General features: G+C 38.4%; 2 protein-coding genes across 2 annotated transcripts in view; one reads left to right on the top strand and one right to left on the bottom strand.

The window, feature by feature from the left end:
- AKAP7 (A kinase (PRKA) anchor protein 7) overlaps nucleotides 1-23615 on the bottom strand; it is an 84105-nt gene that overhangs the window by 30335 nt on the left and 30155 nt on the right. The window contains exon 6 of the mRNA XM_009880163.1: nucleotides 17141-17285. Coding sequence (XP_009878465.1) covers nucleotides 17141-17285 — 145 coding nt within the window. The remainder of the gene's footprint in view (nucleotides 1-17140; nucleotides 17286-23615) is intronic.
- MSH5 (mutS homolog 5) overlaps nucleotides 21430-23615 on the top strand; it is a 2430-nt gene continuing 244 nt past the window's right edge. The window contains exon 1 of the mRNA XM_009880162.1: nucleotides 21430-23615. This exon is cut by the window's right edge and continues 244 nt beyond it. Within this exon, the coding sequence (XP_009878464.1) occupies nucleotides 21430-23615 (2186 nt within the window).

The raw sequence follows: 23615 nt of genomic DNA, 5'->3' as shown, positions 1-23615 counted from the left end.
AATTTCAGTGAAATGCACTGGCACTGTACCATAGTTTTGTGTGTCAGATCTGCTAATGCCGCTCACCCCACTCAGTATTTTATTGCTGATGTATTGCTCTTCATTACCTTTCTACACTAGAATTCTTCTGGGATTTGGAACATGTATATAAATAGGCTCACTGAATGTGCCCAGAATGTAGGTGGCATAAGGTTGCTCAGGGAGGCCCTGATTACAGTCCTCTTTCCATTCCTGTTGCAACACTCTTCAGTATTGCAAATTTTCTCCAATCTCCTATGTTTGGAGCTCCAGAGACCAGATTTGTTAACTTTCTGAGAATATTACAAAGTTTCTTTTCTACTGTTTGTTAAAGCTGCTGGTAAGAATGCAAGTCAGGAGAGAGTTGAGATTTAAGGTAGTCCTTTCTGTAAAATTTTCATTTCTTCAAGAGGTACTTGACAGTACAACAGCAGAACGGTCCCTAAATATGTATTTTTACAGTCTGAAGAAAAAGCAAATGTTGAATGCACAGATGCCCTATGCTCTGGAAATCAGTAGTAATAGGTTATTTCTGCTTAATTTCTGGTGAGGACAAAACCCCAGCACTTTAAGTTATTTTTTCAATCTCTTGCCATATTATTCTGGTATGCCAGTGAAAATGTGGTATTTGGTGCAGTGCAAACAAATACTTAGCACTAAAGAACAGAAATGAAGGGACCATTGCTAGTTACTGTGGATTACAGTTAAGTTTTTAAGATTGTATCAAAGGCTTTTCACAATTCATGGGAGGAAAAAAGGAAAGTAGCATAAAGTCAGCAAAGGAATTCATGTAAAAATTAAATTTAAAAAAAGCAATTAATAGGGTTTTCATGTTGTCAACTGATAGCACTTGTGAGACTGCTGCACCTTAATATGGTTCACTGAAATCTGCCTGTGTGCTGTCATTTGCTTTCATAAACCGTAGCTAACCAAGGAACACACCTTAGCCAATCTGTTTGTTCAGATAATAAAGAAAAAAAAAATAGTCTCAAAGAAAAGGATTAACCCTTGGCTCCCTTTCCTTTGAAATAACACATTTCACCTCAAAGCCTTCCAGAAAAGGAATCTCTAGGTTTGAATATATGCTTAAATACGTTCTTGTCTTTCACAGCCAAATGTCCTTTGAAAAGATCAGCCACAGTGGGAAGAAGGTCTGTGAATGGCACAGGGAAGAGAGAAGGATGCTCTGACCAGTGACCAGGTTCAGTACAGAGAACCCTCAGTTTTATGAGCTTGACTGGTGCACACATATGAAACATGCAGGAAGTCAGACCAATTACCAAGACTGATGCCCAGGGGAATTCCAGCTTCCTTCATGCCAATGAGATGAGAAAGCTGCTTAGTCTCCCAAGCTGTTAATTCTCCACCATTGCTTTGACCCCTGGCAGCAGGCAAAGCATTCTTGTTCCACACCTTCACCACGCAGTTGCCAGACTCCACAGGAACATCATCTTTTCAGCCTACCTAAACCCATTCAACTCAGCAAAGGGCCAGGTGGGCTAACAGCCCACACTACAGCAGAGATCAGGCTGGACTATGGAACTACCTTTGGCTTTATACTTCATGCAGCTTCAATAGCTATTTTTCAGAAATTCAGCAGTCTCCACCTTGAGTTTCAAACAGAAATCAAGTATGGACGCTTCAGGCTGCCCTCTTGTTTAAATTGTTTTATCTATGTGCAGCACCATGGCTTTCATCTGAGATGCACAATGTAATTTAAAGAAGTATGTACAAGGTTAAACCCATATCTTCGTCAGCTAAAACTGATACACAGAGTACAATCTTTTGCAGATAGCAAATGTGCTTAAGCTCTGCTCTGAGTATGCAAGTTAAAACAAACTTACTTCAGGAACAACTTTGCTCTCAGTCCTTCCTAAAAAGACAGAAATGGGACAATGGAAAATATTTCAGGATCAAGCCCACATATTCTAGAATATTGTAAACATTTAATCTAGCAATCACTTATTGACTGTAATTTTAAAAATCTGTTTGTTTCCTTCTACAATTTTTTTCTTGCTGTTTTAATTTACACTATGAAAAGGAAGGGGAAAACAGCACAGAATTTGAAATGTTCACTTTCACCAACAGGCAAAAAAAATGTGTTCATTATTAATGTATCTTTCCAGCAAGCGTACTGAATAATCTGCATTTATCACTTGCAGGTGACCCCTTAGCATATGGTCTACCAACACATCATAAACACATTACCAAAGGATTGAAAGTTGGTGAACTGTTGGTGTAATTTTAACTAATAGGTATTAAACTGCCACGGCTGCCTGTGTATGAATCTATTGGATTCATCATCATGAAGAGAAGTGCCAGATAGACTTTTCTAAAAGATCAGGACAGGCGGTAACACTGACTCATTCTTACAGTATTCTGCTCCAAGGTTTTCTAGAAACCAAAGCAGAAAACTCATTTTAAATGGAAAGGAAAGTAGAACTGGGAATGCCAGCCAGCTTTTGCTTTCCCACATGACTGTGAACTAAACTCCTTTTAGTTAGTCATACACAGACTCGTTATTCCCTTCATACATTCTTCTCAGAAAAACCTAAGCAACACAAAATTACGTCCTGCCCTGAAGTTAACAGAAACTTCTTCTGGAATTCAGCCATTCTTTTACTACAGATCAACAGCCTCCTAATTTTAATATTGATTTAAACAAACAGTTCTGCCAGTTTTCCATTGGCCTCCAACTACACATGAGATAAAACATTAGAGTTCATTAAAACAATGTAAAGCTAATTATACTACTTACCTAAGAGACTCAAACATTAACAGAATATACTTACAGATTTAAAATTAAAATAAATGAATTTCCAAATAAACTCAAATCAGTAAGTTATTTTTTAAGTCATTACCTATAAGAGAATTGACAACAATTAACCTGAATGTTATGTATACCTGGAAGTAAAGTAACAAGAAGTGAAGCAAAGCTTGTGCGTTATGATTTTCTATCACATCTCTATAAAATGATGTAGAAGTGATATCAACTTAATATAAAGTTGCTAACACTGAAAGTGCATAATCTGAAAGTGCTCCTTGAAATCTACGGAGTCAAAAGTGAGCTAACAGCTAGGAGTGATTTACTGGAAGGTTCTCAAACAAAGCCAGCTAGCACTAAACCTAGAAGACTTTCTTATATCTTCATCCAGAAACACGCTTATTGTCTTTCAATATAAGTTTTTAACATTTATAACTAAGAGGGAAGTGTGTTCTGGAATTCAGTTTCATATATGAACACCTATTCTATTTGTACAAAAATTATATCATTTTGATAAAAATTTTTTAATTCTTTAAAATGAATTCAAGAAACAGCAGCTTTGACTGAGATGCCTGTATTAACTGAGTACAACATAAGAACTGGGTGGGCATTCCTACATATTTTTTTATTCCAAGGACACAGTGATATTTACAAAGGTCAAAAAAAAGGGATTGTGATTCTGCATTTGCTGTCTGAACAAGCAGAGGATACAATATCTACTAAGTGAAATAAAAAATTCTTTCTCCCTTCCTCAATGTATTGAGAAATATTTCTTTACAAAATGTACTCATGTATAAACAGGCTTTAAAAGAAGTAAAATGGTTTCCTTTGTTTGCTCTGGATTCTATTTATTTCCATAAAATTTCTGTGTATTGTACAAAGTACAACTGTGTTTCCCACCTAGAGGAAGGAAAGAGACATTTGTTTTCATCCTTAGCAATGGTAAATATGTTTTGGAGCTAGGAGAAATCACTGGTTACACCTTCAGTAACCAGTGCCCTGATTTTTAAATTGCTGTTTTATATTAATTGATAAAATAGGATTTATCTATTTATTTAAATTACAATGTTAAGCATGAACTTTTTATTTAAGTGCTAATGAAGCTTTTACGTAAGAATACAAAGGATAGCACAGCTTGAAAAATAAGCTCATATACAAAAGATAACAACATGCAACAATCAAAAACGACGGTCCTTTAAATGGACATTCATAAACATGTCAGTGTATGAGACTCTCTAAACTCTTTCCAAAGAAAAGGAACATTTTGAACAGGCTGCCCAGGGAAGTGGTTGAGTCACCATTCCTGGAGGTATTTAAAAGACATGTAGACGTGGTGCTGAGGGACACAGTTTAGTGGTGGACTTGGCAGTGCTAGGTTAATGGTTGGACTTGATCATAAAGGTCTTTTCCAACCAAAATGATTCTATGATTCTACGATTCAATGAATCGTACTAAGAACACATAAGAAAATGAACATCTGGGCTGTACTCAGTCCAAAGCCTATCATGGGGAATCTACTGTGCCACTGGTAGGAAGCAGCCTCGATATACATCAAGGTACCATATGAGTTCCATAGTCAAAGGCTGTCCAAAACCACATTTATTCAATGCTTTTCTGGCGTGCTCTTTCTTAACCTCCTCCATGTGAACACCACCCACTTCTGTGGCTATATGATTACAAGGTTTCCAGCAAGAAAAGAGCTGCTTAAAAGGAACGTTTTGCATTACTTCACAGTAAAGTAAATAGGAGGAGTTATGCTATGTAGACATGCATGCATGCATGTGCATATACACACCCATGTGTGTGTGTGTGTGTGTGTGTGTGTGTGTGATTCTTTGGCCCTATGAGAGCTGAATTCTTCGCTACTCTGGGAGAAGCTCTTTGAAGAGTACAGGTGCATCACTCACCTTCCATGCTAAGCTGCTGGTTGTGGCTTTTCCAGCCTTTGGGGGCTTGAATTCCCCATGCTGGGGGAAGAAAAAAGCTCTGATGTCCAATTTGAGTTGGAATTGTAACTAAGCTATATATGTAATAAGTATTTCCTCTTTAAAATAAAAAAACTGAAGCCTGATTTAAGTGTCTATATATCATCAGCAGAGGATACAGGGCTTTGGATCCCAATAGGGTGAGATGCCCAATTCAAAAATCAAAGAAAGACAGAGAGGTGTTGTCACGGTTCTCTGTTGGGTGCTTCCCACTGGCTTGTTCAACGCAGCACTCAGTTCAGCCTGCAACTTCTTGACTTTGCTCTGAGATACTGGATTCTGCACACAATTGGAAATGGAGGCATCTCACTCTGGGGCCAAATTCCTTCATAAGATACTCACCTAAAGCTTCTATTTGACTTGTAAGTTTTGTTTATAACAACCCCTCCTTTAATACAAAACAGCAGGACTTGTCAACATAATACACCTATCAAATGCACTTTTCAGTCAGATAGATAACACACATTCAGTCCATGTGTTATATCTCACGAAGCAACACTGGATCACGACTGTGGACTAAAATCTGTTTGGAAAACATCCCTTAAGACAGAGTCTGTAGAGAGAATTCTTACTATAATTGCACTAATAGCAGAAAGTTATTCATATAATTGCACTGATGGACCACTACATTTGAATTTGCACAAACGTAAATTTGCCTTGAAAAGATTTATACATGTGACAGAATGCAACCCCTTACAGATTCTACCATTAAATTAAATAAACCAATAAAGACAAGTGTTCAAATAAAAAAGCAAGTCAGAATAGCTGCCAAGACAAAAGACAAACTTATTAAATATATGCAGCTAATTCCACGCGTTTGAGCATTGCAACTCATCTAGAGTCTAGACACGAGTAAAGCTAAGTAGAAGCTCAAAAATATTCAAATATTCAACAATATTTTGTACTCGACTATTGCATTCTACTGTATAATTCTTACCTTTAAATCTACCCTACTACAGGGCAGTATTGTCCCAAAATAAAGTTATTTTCCTTATTTCATTACGTAAGCCTCCCCACCATTGGCCCTGTACCACTGAAGTCCCAAACTGAGAAAGAAGGGAAGAAAAGGACTGAAAGCGACTGGAGAGTTTAAAATTGAAAGGGCAGATAAACAATCAGAAAGAACTCAATTTTTAAAACCTCTTAGCCTTTGTTGCTCATAAGCAACCTGGATAATTACAGCATCATGGTGCAAATTGGTAATATAAGCCAAAAAGGCCCCATGATACAGAGTAACAGTAAAAATACAGATGATTCTTTATCAGGAAATTATTTATACTAGTTCAAAAATAACTAAGGCATTAGGATTTACTCATCTGTATTTCAAATTATGGATTTAGGTTTATTTTGAAATACATGGTTTTTATGCCTATATAGAAAGAACTGTCCTACAATATTTTACACTATTTGGAGAAATAGTATGCATTCATGTGATTTGTGTTCTTCAAAATTCAGAAAAGCTCTTCCCAAGAATATAAATAACCTCTAAGTACATTCAAACCAATCCAGGTAATGAATTATGAAGAAAGATAAACCAGATGTTCTGTTTATTTCTGAAAATAAAAAATATATATGAAAAGCTCTGACTAGATAACCAGATAATTACAAGACAATTGGAAGATGTAAATGACTGAGGTAACAGATAATCTGGATTACGGATGGTAATTGAGATATTTGGAGATTAGCATCTTTACATCTTGGGTAATACATCAGGAAAGGAAATTATGAGGTATAGAAAATGGAATTCACCAATAATGAAGATCACAAAATAATTCAACATATGCTTCTAAAAGAGTACATCCAGAAGCAGGTATATTTGCCATGTAAAATAATGATTGCTTTTACTTGCTCTCATGTGAAAGCAGCATTTCTAATAGTAAAGATACACTAACAAGCCTCCTCTTCTGCCAAAGGTTTTATAACATCCTAATCAAGTGATATAATTTTTTAACGTCCAATGCATTTTGTGTTTGAAATACGACAGATAGGAATGGGGAAGGAAAACTATAGGGCTTGCCTGCATTTGAAAGATAAAACAGATTAACACTGGCTGGGAATTTTAAAGTACTAAAAGCTGTTTCTGAATAATTCCATATGTGAACGCTCTTATTTTGGAATAAGAGTACTTTGTTCCTGTTCAGCTTGACCCACTTTCCAAGTGTATTTAATTAGGAACAGTTTTATGTGTAAGAAAGCCTTTTGTTTGTTCTCTTGATTAAAGCAATAAAGTACAGTATCTAGGGCTTCTGATTCAAAACGCCTTAAACATTTAAAAAAAAATAAACAAGCTACAGAAACAGTGCCTAGGTATTAAAATGCTATTGTGGCATTTTCACTGTTTCCCGAAATAAATGATTTTAAAGTTAAAAGGTTTTTTAAACAGTCTTCAATCAGCAATTACTTTCTGCTGTAACCCATAGGCTCTGGATGGTTACTCAGAATTCTTTTAAGACAAATCTGCTCTTTGCAAAACATGAAGTTACAGCGGAGGTTTTTAAAAGCCTATGCCAAACTGCAGTGTCTCAGCACTTCAGAAATCAAGCTATTCACCGAAAGTAAGACCATGCAGTCTAGAGAGGACAAGAGGAACTCACTCTTCCCATACTCAAAGCTCACCCAAATCCAGGTGAATAGAATCTGTGGTGCCAACTCAAGCTGTCAAGCTCAGCACTGGGCCAAACACACACACCCAGGTAGCTGCTCAGAATGCAAGTGGTGGGAATCCACACTGACTCAGAAAATACAGTGTAGACACGTTTAGAAACTTCAAACATTGGAAGCCTAACTTTCGTTTTCTGTAAGTATGTCTAATAAGTGTGAGTATGTGTGCATGTTTCACCTAGGCCTGGTACCACAGCTTTGGCCACTAAGTCTCCTGACCTACTGATGTTTGTGTAGAAATTAGTACATAGCTAAAGACTATGGCATCAGCCTAGAGACGCCGGCCAACACTGGAGACGCAGGAAGAACAGCTTCATTAAACGCTGTCATCTCCACCTGATCCCGAGTGCTCCTTGTCTGTTCCACAGCCTAAGCAAGCAGGGTACCTTAAAGCACTAAAGTAGTATCAGATAGTTGATGTCATGAGTGGTTAACACATTTCATCTTGCAATGGAACAGCGGAGGAATGTTCACATAGCATGAAAGGCAGCATAAAAAAGTTATTTCTCATGCATTGCTCATGCATTTATTATCAGCTGTAAATGGCAAGGTTTGGCACTGTTCTGTCTGCAGTGGTTCTATTCTAACACATGTCCTTTGGTAAATTTTCAAGCTGTGGGGCAGAGGGATTAAGCCTGATGCTGGACTGTCCACAGCTGGATGGCTGACAAATAAGGGCCCACAGGCAGACTCAGACATAATTCACGAAGAAGAAATAGCAGCTCTTCGTCTATGTAATAAAGCAACACATTTATGAATGGTATGTTGTATCCTCCCAGAAAGTTCTCTATACTGCATGAGTATAGAGAACCAACCATTCACACCTGACAGATCTGTGCAACTCTCCTATAAACAGAGAGGTGTTTCAAATTTCTCTCCTGTCATTAAATCTTAATTCAGATCTTAAATGTTTGATCTGCATTTGAAAAACAGAAGATTGCATACAATGCATTCAGCAGGTACTGTGATGGCCCCTTCTGACGTGATTAAGAACAGATTAAAACTTCAAGTAATTTGGCAGGCTACTATTAAGACAATAATGGTGTGTTTTAGCTTGTGGTTGATGTAATCTTGCTCTTACATTCTACTGCTTCCATAAGAAACAGTGCGTTGCTTCTTTCTAGGAAACAAGAAATTAACGAGCCACCTTAACAATGCATCTTCAAAAACTGTTACATTTTTTCTTGAAATTATTTCCACTGGAAAGAAACTACTTTTACAAATACTAGGGGCTTCAAAAATATTTTATGTACAGAATAAGAAAATTACTGGAAATGAAATTATCACCTGTTTCTATTCACTGCTGAGTACTGTTCTGAAAGAGAAATGTAAGTTGTGGTACTAAGCAAAACAAAGTCCTTTTCCTCAACAACTAAATTTTTTTCTCAGTGTTTCTACTATTCCTGAAGTCCTGATCTTTATTGATCTGCAACTATGTCTTATTTTAGAATACCTCACAGGGCTTAGGTAGACTCTCTGTGTGTAACCATGCAACACACTGGATAAGCTCTTCAGATCTGCACCAACCATCAACAACTGAAAAATATTCCTCGCAGGAACTGCAGAAAAGCTTAATTCAATTATGGTAAATCAAACATACCTTCCATTTGATGTTAAGACTACACAATAAATATGTATTAATAAAAGCAACGTCCTAGCTAGGAAAATGTTAAGAATAAAAAATAATTATACTTTACTGATCTATTCAATGAAAAATTATTACATATTTAATTTACCCCTCACCTCCTAGGCGATCTGTTTACTTTTTGCAATTAACAAATCTTAAAATTAATGTTGTACATATTTTCAATGTATTTTTAATTTACTAAATTTATGAATAAATTAGTTGTTTGAACACCAAAGTCTGCTTGAGGAAAAATGTCTTTAAAGCAGAAATACTTAAGATACAAAAAAGCTGCTGGACATTATTAAATTGTATTTTATAGCATACTATGTTATGCTGTGAAAAATCAATTCTCCCTTTTTTACATTCTCAACTAAATTTTCAGTTATGAATCACATTCTTACTAATGCCAAATACGCTTTTGTGTTTTCATTTCAGATTTACTTCATCAGTTCTCTCCCACTGTCTACACGTATTTTTGACAGTAATTTGAGGAAAATCTTATTTTCGCTTATTTGCGACTACTGATAACATCTCTGGCTTGAAAACACATCACTACTTCAAACACCTTTTTGTTGAGAAATAAAAGGACAATAGCCTTTATAATAGAATTACATTATGATATTTTTAAAAGAAAATTTAAAAAAATATCCTGTACAATAAAGCAAATACCACACATCTCTTAATCACAGAATCATGAATCACAGAATCATGGAAGGTGATGAGAAGTTTTACTTACTTTCGGCATTAGGGGACGCATGAGTGAATACTAAACATCACGTTCCTGTCTTTAAAGCTCCCTGTTCTCTTTCTAAAGAAAAGTTTATTACACATTTACCAACACCAAAGCTCAAAGTCGGGTACATTAGTATTTGCCCTCAAAACATGAAATATCATTCTGAAATTAAAACTTCTGCTTTCTAGCCATATTTACATTGGCTATTTCCCTCTCAGTCAGCTTGTTCTCTTCCTTATCCACACATAGAATTTATCAATTTAGCTTTTGAGTTATAACTGGTATTACAAAATTAATACAAAAATGCTACCTCATTCTGAAAAATGCTATACTAATGGTCAATGTTTCAATAGCAGAAATTTTTCAAATACGGAAGAAACTGTATGATACAAGTAATGATACAAGACAAGATAGGTCACTGGAGCTAAAGAGATCATCAAATTTTAACATAAGACTAGCGAAAAGTAATCAATAGGGGACCACCACTATGTTCTCAGTAGTGAATGAAAAATATTTGATGTGTATAAGAAACCACCGGATTAACACTTTGTAGTCACTGTCCATAGAGAGTCTGGCTTCTAGATTATTAACAAAAATGTGTTTCTCTGCCGTGTTTAAAAGAATAATTTTTATAAGTCAATACTCTACCACATGACTGTGCTAAGAAATAGTGCTTTAGGGAAAGACTTTACTGATTAGCACACAATAGCTGTTGCTTTTTATATAGGAAAAGAGTTGTTCAGCGTACTGCATGCACAAAATTGCAACAGCTGTGGATAAACTCATCACAAACAGTGAATTAATTACTAATTTCAAATGTTAAGAAATAGCCCCTGGGAAGCTGCCCAAGACATTTTTATCGAAAAGCAGTATGACTGACATATTATTAATTAAAATTTAGGAATAGTGCCATAGATATGCAAGAATCTCAAGAATGGTTACTCACAACCTAATATAGTGGAGAAGGTAGAAGGTAGTGTACAAATAGACTTATCAAGGAAAGGAAAGGAAAATTAAGGAGTGAAAGAAACAGATCTAGGGGTATTTTGAAATGACAGGAAAAGGAGAAAGGACAGATAACAGGTAAAATCAAAGAATGATTCATTATTTTATACAAAGTGATTCACTGTCATGTGAGTAAGGACAGTAAAAGAAACCAACACACAATATGTGTAATTTTGGAGGATGTAGAATCTGGACAATCAAAACTTCATTTACTTTGTTATCATTGCTGTTTCCAATGTAAGGAATGTTTAATTGCTGTATGAATAAAATTAATCACGTTTGGGTCAAACAATTTGCAGACAGAGAATCCAGAGAGTATCTGAAGGAGGCAAATGGCAGTCTTTCTCTTCATTTAAGCCAGTACCACTTTAAAAAGGTTTCAGACAAATTGGGCAGACTTCATATTGCAGACTGTATTTGAACCCTCTTCTTCCTTGATGATGAAGGCGAAATATTACCGTATTTTTTGCTTGACATGGTCAGTGTATTTTTTAAAATGAGCAAACTGAGGGATGTTAACAATCTATTGAACTACCAAGTGGTTTCCAATTCTTTTATTTTCATCCTTCTATTTCTCACACTATTATTTTGAGATCATAAAGTGATGTTATCATATCTATTTTCTGTTTCAGGTACAGATGAGTCTTTTCTTCCATTTTTCCTTTTTCTGATTCTTTCTTCTTGGTGGGTATCCCCAAAACCTATTGCTGACAAACTTCTCTTCAGTCTGTAGAGCTCTCATATAAGGTACCACCAGGGGCATCTTGTTCTTTGAGACGTGGGTGTTGAGCACCTGCCTGGCTAACATCATAGAATGTAATGCGGAAGCATAAACTGCGCCACTAAATCCTAACTCAAGGCTATTAAAGTTTAAGTAACTAAAAGTTTACCTAAACAATTCAACTAGCCTAACAGCAGCAATCTGCAAGAATATATTTTGTAACATGTTCTGTTCATAATGTTATTGATCTCGGTCAGAAATGTGAAGCTTGCAAATATAATGGAACTTTTTGTCATTTGGTTGAAAATTTGTATCTTTATATATACATATATAAAATTAACAAGCAAGCTAATTAACAAATATTAACTGTTCAAGTAGCATATCTTAGACTCACATCTTGCCTATTTTAGAAACCTCTTTGATCTTGCCTGTCTTACACACCCATTTTAGGATAGGATGAATGACTTTGGTAGGTCTCTCCCATTTCAGAGAGACCTTGATGACAAGGTTAGACTGGACACTCAACTTGCACATAGTTACACTGAAATGTAAATCAACCCACTGATGTTCTGCTACTTAAAAAGGCATCTATTAGAGGTATTATTTGAGCAGCAAGGAGAATTACCTTTACCATATTATTATGCTTTTATCCAGATAAAACCAGATGTTTGTAGTCTTGTATTTCAATTTCCATATTGCTACTGCTAGATTGCAATGGTTAAGAGGAACTGTAACAGCACTTTAACCTCCAACTTGGCACACATTCCAGATATATGAGTTCTGGCTGTGCAGGAAGCAAGAGTAACCTGCTGGGTGGTTTCCACCAAGGAACAGACTTCTTGACGTTTTTCTACCTCAGAGATAGCACAGGGAAAGTCTGATATATAAAATTCTCCTTACTAGCCACTCAGGAGAATCTTATCACAGTTTACAGGCTGAATACAGCTTGGCATGTGATAACTTTCTTTAATGTGTATATAAACTCATTTTATATTATGTTACTATAAACAAATATTCTTTGAAATGAGTCTACAAAAATTTTCATAAATGGATCCTGAAAATATCTAAGTGAGATACTTAATGCTAAGGGCACATTTAACATAAGAAGATTTACATAATGCTTCCTTTGATGGCCAGAGGGTCTACTGAACATCTTCACCGTGGTATAAAATAACTGAACAATCATTCAGGTGAAGGTGTATACATTGAGAAGCTCAACTCATTCCAGCATTCACTGGTCTTTGGGATTTGAGGTGACATACAACAGTTGCCATGAGGTCGGTGGTCTGAAGAAGGACACTTCATTGGCTTGCTGTTTCGTTTGCTTTAAAGAATAAACTGAACTTTACTTTGAGGATGAAGCTTCCACGTTATTGCCACTGTCAAGTCAAATTTTAACTCCTGAATACATACCCTGTGGGGCTGGCATGCAGATACAGAGAAATCTTGTGGTCTGTAGGCTCTGCTGAAGATAGTGGATGCTGCTCTGTACCTGCTGCATACCACTGCAGCTCAGCAGGTTTTCCACCTCTGCCTTGATTCACATCAAGCTATTATGCCTCATATTTTTAAACATGCTTTTAAAATGTGCAGCTACCAAGCTGGCACTTATTGGATATGCTAGCATGCAATTCTTTGCTGTGTATGGACTTCTGTTTCTAACATTGATTCTGGTCCCTTTTTAGATTTTTTTCTTATTATATGCATAACACTCAAATCTGGCACAAACTCTACGTGACAAAAAGTAAATACTGTTTTTTGTATTTTCTGTGCACTTCAAGGAAAGAAGGTAACTGCTTGGATACACGTACATGTAGAAAGAACTAGACCTGGATACAGTGTTTTGTCTGTATTAAGTAATTTTCAATTTTCACTATTTCTGATGTATTAATAGAACTGCATTAACTCCCTCCCATGCTTATTTTAATGTCCTAGCTACCTATAGTTACTAAAAACCTATTCAAATCACATTTTAAAACATTTTTAAATGAGTTTTTCAATATTCATTAAAATGTAGTTTCTTCTTCTCTGAAATGAAAAAAACCAAGTCATTTAAACTCTGTAGCTGTTTTCCTTCCCTACTGGCTTCAGATAAATATATATTAACATGTACAAAACCAGAAAAACGAAAAGGCGTGTATTTGTACAAGATGAATCTACGTCCATATAGAACTGAGAAAAGCGGGGATAATACTACTACACTTTCTTAATGTATCAGTGAAGAACATCCATTCAAATACTATGGCTTGAGAAATACTACGGCTAGAGAAAGCCAGACATAGTAGTCAAGTAAAAATAATTCAGAGAAGAATTCTGTTCGGACTGTGAAAATGACACTTCCCATAAATTCTTTACACTTTGACACACCAGGACTGAGTTAAAGCCAAAAAAGCATCTGAGTCTTGCTTTGAATACCAGTTGATTGACTGCTGTTATAAACCATTTCATGGGACTCATATTCAAAAGACAGCTGAAAGACTGACTGTCTCATGTTAGCATTCTGAGATGACAGTAAGAAGACCAAGTTCAAGAAGAGAGATTTAAAGAAATGTTTTGAAAAAACATTGTCAATATCTATATACGCTACTAAACAGCTTTTATTTGTAATGAGTTACTTACAATATTCCTTAATCAGATACATATTCCAAATTATTCTGAAGTATATTTGTGAATAGTGGAGCCTCAATTACACCTAAATTAAAAATTTTATACTATGCTAAATAATCTTGTAATTTCTGTAAGCATTTGGATGCAAATAAATAATATTTGTATGTACAAACACGTACATAAGACTTTAGATATATAGTTATATACAGAGACATAAACATAACTACAAGACATACTTAACACAAGGTAATAAATATGATAAAATATTTAGATAGACAGACAGACAGATAGGTAGATAAATATGTAAAAATATATCTCACTAATTTTGACTGATCTGGATTTTGCAATAATGTTTTCACTAATTTAAACAGACATCCTACACTTTTTATTCCTCTGTACTGCTTTTGATTTGTTTTGTAACAACCTACCTAAGCTAAATAAAGATGGCCCTAAGCGCAAACAAAAACATTAACAGCAATTAGCATTTGCAAAGTGCCTGACATGTTTAAATCATTGGATAAGTATTTAATCATAAGTCCTCAAAACAGTCCTCAAGACCATTGAGCACTTCCACCACCAATGCTGCAGCATAGGGAAACAAGTTACCACATGGCAGAAACCAACTCATCACCAAAGCCCTACAGAGAGTCCCGGAACCAGCACTAACTTTTAATAGCGGTATTTGTGTAAAGCTAGATCAAACAACAGGAATTTAGAAGTAGTACTAACTGTTCATAAACACTCTTTGTCTCCAACATAGTGTTAGTTTTATAGCATTAAGAATGAAACAATCCAGAGCTTGAAAAGTGGCTGAAAAAGAGCAGATGAGGCACCAGGTACCACCTGCCTATTAACCAGGTATAGTTTTTAGGAAGCTGAAAAAAACATGTGCTTAGGAAAAACTGAGTATAATGCATTATTCACATGTATTTCTGTCAATTATAAGCCTTTGAAAGTTGGAGCTTTCCATCAAAATTAGCTCAACTAGAAGAGGTGCCTGGATCAGAAGTTTTACTTTAATTTACACTCATCATATCTTTAAAGGTTTCGCAGAACTTGGGGATGGACACGATATCTTCATAAAATCTTTATCTTCTTGAAATTTCTTAGTCCTTAGCAATGTAACTTCGTAACAAACAGAAGTTTTCATCATTTTGAGATTTCTTGGTCCTTAAGGATATATCTTCGTAACAAACAGAAGCTTTCATTTTTTATAAGACTCCTTATTACTTAAGGATGAAGACAGGGCTTTCCTTTAAAACTGTCCACATGAGAAAAGATTCCAGTGAAGATGTTTCTATTCAGCTAGTTGGGATGGCAACAGTCTTGGAAGATCTCCCTGATGTTGCATGTTTTGTTTGTTCTTTCTGAAGATATGATCATTCCTTGGTCATGAATATTTTCATTACTAAGGCTAGCATGCTTTGGAGTGGGACACGTTGGATCCACAGAATAATTTACTTGTTGGAATGATTTCTGGTCACTTGTTACCAGAAATCTGGAAAATGTTGCAAGGTATATGAGAACAAATTTATCATAATCTTTAAGTGAGCATTTTATTGTTGAGACTCCTTGTAAAAGATTTTTCGTATTTCTTTCCTATTATTAGAGGATCCATACAAGAACAGATGTTCTCTTTTCCTTAAGCAGGTCAAAGTTAAGACTTTGCTTTATTAAGATTTATTAAGACCATTCATACTCTTGTTGAGATCAAGCTGTTGCTCATTGACATCGTGCCAAATAGAGTTTTATTCTATTTCTAAATTTCTATTTCTAAAGAAAAAAGAAAAAGTTAAGTCTTCACATGAACTTTTTCTATGAATTTCAGTATCCCATGTCTTCCAACAGCACTACATTCAACCTTTGACAAGACTGCAGCAAAAAAAAAAATATCCCAAAACTATAAAAAACAAGTTGTACCAGTACAAAGAAGAAAAAATATAACCGAACTCCAAAGACCTTGACCCGTTCCCTGCTATAAACCTGGCTTTTGAGACTCACCTCTAACATGACATATATAAGTAATCATCCTAATTAGGACAGGTGAAAAAAAAAAACAATTAAAATAAAAAACTTTGTATTTTGCTGTATTACTACTTGATCATCTTCCCATGTCATCTGATTTCCTAAAGATCTGCAGGTATAGGAATGGTTTTTTAAAGATATTCCCAACACATCACACAGTACATTCCTAGATTTAAAGGGGTGACTACATTTAAGAAAAAATCCTCAACATTCTCTAGTTATTCCACTTAGAGTACTTTAACTCATGTTCTTAATATTACTAATAGCAGCCCTAAGATCCATTATCAGCTGCTGGGAACTAACCATCACAGAGAGGTTTATTGTACAAGCCATTATCCCATAGTCTCTCAGTCCACAGACCTTCCATGTGTAGTTCCTTCACCTGAAGTTCCAGCTATACAAAGTTTGTGGCAGAAACGAGAAGACAAGCCTAGAAGCTTCTGTTCAGATTAAGCAGGAGGATACGACTGTGACTTCTAGCATTGTAATGATCTATGCAAGGTATCTGTACAATTTTTAAAGTCTTGATGGTATTCTGAATAGTTATTACGAAATCTGTTGTACCACTGAAATTCTCTCTGTATATGAATATAGTCCAAGTAAGGTCACATCTCTGCCAAACCAGAGACATTTCATTTAGCTTTAATTATCTATAATTACTATGTCTAATCTAACTCAGGCACACAGGCTGTCTTTATATAGTCAACAGAGAGATGAGCAGTTCTGGAGAGTGATAGATCTCACTCTTCAACACTCATTTTAGGATCAGAAATGGAACTGGATTCTGGGGATGGATAGTTGAAAATAAACTTCAGCTGTCAGCAAGAAACACTGCACAGTGTTCCTGGAGAGCCAGGATTGAAGGACAGACTTCTGTCAGACTCCATGAATGTTATTACAAGAATCACCTAACGTACACTCCAGAAAAAATGGCTATTTAGGCATGTAAGGTATAGATAAAATTGATATAAGAGCAAAATGAAGATGTACTTACCAAAAACAATAGAGGACTCACAGTAGTAGTAACCGTTTGGTTGCTTTTTTTTCAACATGGAGCAAAGATCTAGGCGGTGCAGTATCTCATCTCCAAAATAATGGTTTTTAAAATCTTCATACAAGCTTGAGTCAATTTTTTTCACCTTTAAGTAGCAACATAAAATTCAATTAGGCATTCTACTAGAAGACTAAATTTTCATATTTAATTCTTACAGTTTTCATTTTAACCAGACATATAGTTACGATGGAAAACTACTTCAGGATGCAAAAGGAATACTGAAACAATAATGTGCCATATTTTCTGTTTTAGTTAAGCACCGTCTGCTGCAAAACTTAAACAAGGAAATAAAAGTGTCATTACATCTCCTTTCTACCCCTCCCTCCTCAGTCCTAAAAGAAACAAATGGACATACACAATGCTACAACTGCTTTAAATTCCAATGGTTTGCCACAGTCTTCATGGAACATGTAACTGGAAATTATTCTTGCTGTCATCATGCTACATCTTGCTGTCATAGGCATGCTACTACAACGAAGAATCGCGAATCTTTGTCAAGGGCAGTTTTCTGGGTTTTTAAAATCACCAAGTAGGAAAATGTCATTGTATTCAACCTGCTCTAAGCTTTATATCTCAGCAAATCTAAAAACTTAGAGTGATTTACAATATCACTATCATCATGTAGTTTTGCGTACATGGAGTGGAACATAATAAATATTCTATTAAGCTGTTTTCAGAAAACCTCATTTCAGTAGTTATTTTAAGAGTTTAGAGTTCCTCATTCCATCTTATTTTCAATAAAAATAAATGATCTCTGTAGAAATTAAATATATTCTCCTTCAATACACCTCTAAATAATGCTGTTTGCTTTTTAAAAATCGTTACTATACGCTAAGGGATATTAGGAGTGACCACTGTCTCCAGCAGCTCCAGCCCAGGGCTCCCTACTGCCTGGCTGCTGGAGCCCAGCCTGGTGCCCTGAGGACCCAGGATGGATACGCCTGCTGCTTTCACATCTCGGAGACACACACACATGCTCAGAGGACATGGACATGGCTGGCTACACAGGCTGCCACAGGTAAGGCACAGCCTTCAACAGCACCCACATATAGGGCTCACATAAGACACAAGCGCAGATAGCCCCCACACTAGTGCAGGCACGCGCACAAATGTCTCCAGGTTCACAAGCACATGAGCATTTGTGCATCCCCCCCAAACACAGACCTGGCTCCCCCGCCCAGATCCTGGGCCCCCATGGGTTCCCACTTGCCAACTGGTCTGGCCTGAGGTTTTGGTAGTGCCCACATCCCTCACACACAAAGATTTGGCAAAGGTTTGGCAAAGATACAGACATTTGCCCCCAGCAGCCAGCACCCCCCACACCAACTCACTCAGACAAGTGTGCCCACCAGCCCCTTTTACATCCCTTTCTGTCCACTCCTCCTTTGTTCCTCCGCATCCCCTTCCCCTGAACATCCCACATCCCACCAACCCCCCCAACACCCTGGACCCTCAGCTTCACATCCCCGATAGCTGCAAAGTCCCAGTTTGCCTGCAGTTTCTTGATAACCCATCAGTTAGTGTGACTGACAAGGTTTGTTTCTTGGTTGTGTGTGTTATGTTTGGCAGGTTTGTGTCTCTGTATGTTTTGTTTATGGCTTCCCCCTTTCCCTTACCATGCCATTTGACAAGGTCCTCAACCAGACAATCCTACTGAAATAAACATCCCCACACTCCACATGCTCTCATCAATCTGTGTGACTGACCAGCTTTGGCTCTTGCTGCTGCCTCCCTTATCGTTTGCTGGTCTGGTTTGTGTCTCTGTAGGTGTTGTTTAGAGACTCCTCCTTTTCTTATTATCCCCTTCTGCACTGAAAAGGTCCCTAAAGGGGAGAGATGCTGTCTCCTTCCTCACACCCTCACACTATACCCGTTCATCTGAGCATCACACTCACACATTTCTTGTGGTGCTTCATTCACAATTACTCTTATGCAAGATGGGCTCAGTGTTGGTATGTCTACCGAAATTTTACTTATGTACAAAATTACTGACTGCAGAAGCACTTTGCTTGAGTGAGTACCTGCACATTTGGTTCTCTAAAGTCTAATTTAGAGACTTGTGCCCTTTAGTAAATTAGACTTTTGGTCCCATAAAATGTAATTTAGTGAAGGTCAAAAATGTCTTCCCATTTCCTTAATCTCTGAAACGATGACATCTAGTGGCAGATGCTTTTCATTTCGGGTACACGACCTCCTTGGAAGTCTTCATTTATTCCATCCTGATTGTCATTTTTTAAAATTTTGTATTCTATGGCTAGATTAGTCCTTATGTACTGAGGTTATTTTGAAATTAAATCATCATTCTTTGCTTTTTGGATGACAGTTCTTTGAAATACATTTAGACATCAATCAGTAATAAAAAAGGACCTTTTCAGCCAGGAGAACACTTGTCAAATGTGAAGCCATGAGTACTCATGGAATGAAATGAGGAAAAAATCAAAATCACCTCTTCACGCTCCAATAGAAAAATAGCATTTACAAGAGGTTGGGATGTTGCCTGTCAAAAACAGATTGGTAAGGTGTGAATCAAATGTTGAATGCTCAGGAATTGTGTTATGCTTGTGATGTACTACTGAAAGGGAGTTGGAAAAGCAGCCATGGGAAAACTGTATGATATTTTTAATAACTTGGAGCAATTTCTGGGGTGCTGTTTGCAATGGTTGCAATTAGATGTGAAAGGATGAAACAACACAGGTGCATGGGAAGGCCACGGTTCATTTCTTAATTGAAAGGGTCTGGACAGTGGAAATGAGAGACAGTTGTTCCCACGTGGGAAAGTTATAGATGCTGATTATAGAGATATGCTATAATTGGGGGGAAGGGGAGAGTACTTGAGAGGTGATTTTGAAGCATTTGGTGCCAGAAGTGGAGGAGGAAGACACGTGCCTCTTGGGGAAGTGCTGTAACAAATGGATGCCTGTAAAGGGACATGGCTGTGTAACATGTACTTGGAGAGGTGTTATGTGAGGAGCTCTTGCAAGCCTGGCAGGGCATCAAGGTGACAGCATTTGGTAGCCCTGTCATGTCTGTGCCTCCTCTGCATGCAGGGGGGGAAGGTGCAGCCCGCTGTCCCCAGCCTGCAGTTAAACCCGCCAGCTGCATGGAGTCCCTGTGGCTGCTGTCCGCAGGTGGCCGGGCAGTGCTTGCCCCGTTGTGGGACCAGGGGCAGGAAGGCTTAAGTAGTGACAGGCCTTAACACGGCTGCAAAGCAGGGCACCCAACGCCCCGGCAAGCAGCTTCACTTCCCATGTACCAAGCCCCACAACCAAATTGCTCATCTCCCAGCATCACGCGTCCAGGTTTCTGACCCCCGACGAGAGGGGTGCTTCCATTCAGCCGGGAGGCCGCAAGGGAGGCTGAGGGTTCATTCCCCGCCGGGAAAGGCAGCGGGGAGGGGCCGGCGTTTAACGGCAGCGCGGCGGGGGCGGGATGGCGGCCGCGGCCGGGCTGCGGAGACGGGGTTTAGCGCCACAGCGCGGCGCCTTCCTGACAGGAGCCGGCGGCGGGGAGGCCTGAGCGCCGGGAGCGCCAAGCACCGGCCCGGGGAGGGAGGGGAAACGGGTCGAAGTAAAACTTTTGGACTGCAAGGAGACGCAGCAGCCGAAACGAGCTGCCCGCCCGTGGGGAGGAGGGTGAGTAGAGGGGGGAAGAAGTGGGAGAGGGTTGGAAGTGCGCTGCTGACAGCGACTGTGGACTCTGTAGGGGAAACTGGTATGGTTGATCCCTCCAGCAGTACCTCATGTACTTGTATAGAAACCAGTACTATGTGATGGTGCTGCATAAATACAGGGGTAGGACCCTGAAACGATGACCGGTTTATGTGGCTGCATTGTTGTGAGGAGCCGTGGTCCGTGCACGTGGGTGTCCCATACCTCTGAGGGAGGATGATTTTGTAAGTGTATATACATGTGTGCATGTACAGTACTGTATTTATGGGTATTTGGGCATACATATATGCTTAATAAAATAAAGGACACAAAGAAGAACTGTAGAACTATTCCAACGTTGCTGGCTGTTGGCTCAGTTACACCTTGCTTGGAAGCAAGATGGCAGCTGTAATTATTGGCTGCATTTTTTCACTTGCGCAGGTAACACGTATCTTTAATTCCTGGTAGCATCTTATTTTCTATGGGGTTGGAAGAGTGAGTGTTAACCTGCTGTTGTCAATTACAGTTACTTCTCAGAACTCTTTGGATGAGTTGTGAATAAAAATATCTTTCTCCAACAGAATGAGTGCCATATCAGCCACAAGTTGTGCCTTGCCACCACCCCTTGGGCCTGAACAAGAGGATGAAGAGTGCTCTGAGACACACATGTCTGTTTTGTGGTATGCAGGGCAGCTTGCAATTACTTATTATGATACAGAAGATTGCTCAGTCTACTTCATGCCTGACATTCCTGATAATGAAGACCTTAAGCTACTGCAAATGGTGATTGGGGAAGTTAATCCTCAATGTATAGTGACCAGTGCAAAACAGGACCAGAATATTGCCAAATTCCTGACCGGCCTAACAGCTGCTGCTGGTGATAAAGATATAAGAAAACCAGAAATTGTCCTGTTTCCTAACATAGATTTTGGCCTGGAAGTCAGCAAGCAACGGATCCTATCTAGGCAATTTCCATTTATCCCTTCTCATATGACTGCAACAGAGAAAGTTCTCTACTTGTCCTCAATCATCCCTTTTGAGAGCCCGCTCATGATACGAGCCCTAGGGGGACTCCTTAAGTTTCTCGACAGGAGAAGGGTTGGAGTTGAGCTTGAAGAAAGCACTGTTGCAGTGCCTATTCTGTCCTTTAAAAAGTTTGTGCTGTCAGATATTGTGCATATGGACCAGGACACTTACTGTGTCCTGCAGATATTTAAAAGTGATATCCATCCTTCTGTGTACAAGCTGTCGAGTGGATTAAAAGAAGGATTCAGTTTATATGGAATTTTAAACCGTTGCAGGTGCAAATGGGGAGAAAAACTGCTGAGGCTGTGGCTCACACGACCTACTCGGAATTTGACAGAGCTGAACAAACGGCTAGATGTTATCCACTTCTTCCTGCTGGCTCAGAACCATGAAACAGTCCTCACTCTTCAAGGTTGCCTCAAGAATATTAAAAATGTGCCTCTTATTCTAAAAAGAATGACTCTCTCCCACACAAAAGTTAGTGATTGGCAAGCACTCTATAAGACAGTGTACAGTGCAGTGTGCCTCAGAGACACGTGTCGTTCTCTGCCCAACACTATTGAACTCTTTCAGACTATTTCACGTGTCTTTACTGATGATCTGCACTACATTGCTAGTCTAATCAGCAAAGTGGTGGACTTTGAAGGCAGCATCTCAGAGAACCGCTTCACTGTTAGACCCAACGTGGACCCCACCATCGATGAGAAGAAACGAAAGCTGATGGGACTGTCAGACTTCCTCACAGAAGTGGCACGAAAAGAACTGGAGACCTTGGAGAATCATATTCCTTCCTGTTGTGTGATCTACATTCCTTTGATTGGCTTCCTTCTCTCCATTCCACGGCTACCTACTATGGTGGATAAGAGTGACTTTGAAATCGAAGGCTTGGACTTCATGTTCTTGTCAGAGGATAAACTGCACTACAGAAGTGCTAGGACTAAGGAGCTAGACAGCTTGCTGGGTGACTTGCACTGTGAGATCAGAGACCAGGAAACACTTATTATGCACCAGCTGCAGACAAAGATCTTGGAGAAGTCTGAAGTGCTTAACAGTGTGATTGAGTATACTGCACATCTCGATGTGCTACTAGCTTTGGCAGTGATGGCCCGGGAGAATGCTTACTGCCGGCCACACTTTACTCACCGCCATGGCTTCCACATTAAGGATGGAAGACATCCGCTCATGGAACTATGCGCAAAGACTTTTGTGGCCAATCCTGTGAACAGTGGTGAGGCTACCAGACGAATAAAGATCATCACAGGGCCCAACTCATCTGGAAAGAGGGTTTACTTAAAGCAAGTAGGTCTTATAGTATTCATGGCTCTAATCGGCAGCTATGTCCCTGCAGCAGAGGCAGAGATCGGAGTAATTGATGGGATTTACACAAGAATCCACAGTAGGGAATCAGTTTCTGTAGGGCTCTCTACTTTCATGATTGATCTTAACCAGGTTGCCAAAGCAGTAAACAATGCCACAGAGAGGTCCTTGGTACTTATTGATGAGTTTGGTAAAGGGACCAACACACTGGATGGCCTGTCCCTCCTGGCTGCTGTCCTGAGGTACTGGATCAGTCAAGGCACCCAGTGTCCACAGGTCTTTGTCTCCACTAATTTTCACAGTTTAATGCAGCTAGAACTCCTGCCTGACACACCTCTTCTGGAGTACCTGACCATGGAAACCCATCAAGATGGAGATGAGTTGATATTTTTCTATCAGATCAAACAGGGCATGTCCACTGTTAG

The sequence above is a fragment of the Charadrius vociferus genome, unplaced genomic scaffold (genome assembly GCF_000708025.1).
Source record: "Charadrius vociferus isolate BGI_N301 unplaced genomic scaffold, ASM70802v2 scaffold82, whole genome shotgun sequence".
In the NCBI taxonomy this organism is placed as follows: domain Eukaryota; kingdom Metazoa; phylum Chordata; class Aves; order Charadriiformes; family Charadriidae; genus Charadrius; species Charadrius vociferus.
Note: the sequence above shows the minus strand (reverse complement) of the source record. Positions and strands in the feature narration are given on the sequence as shown.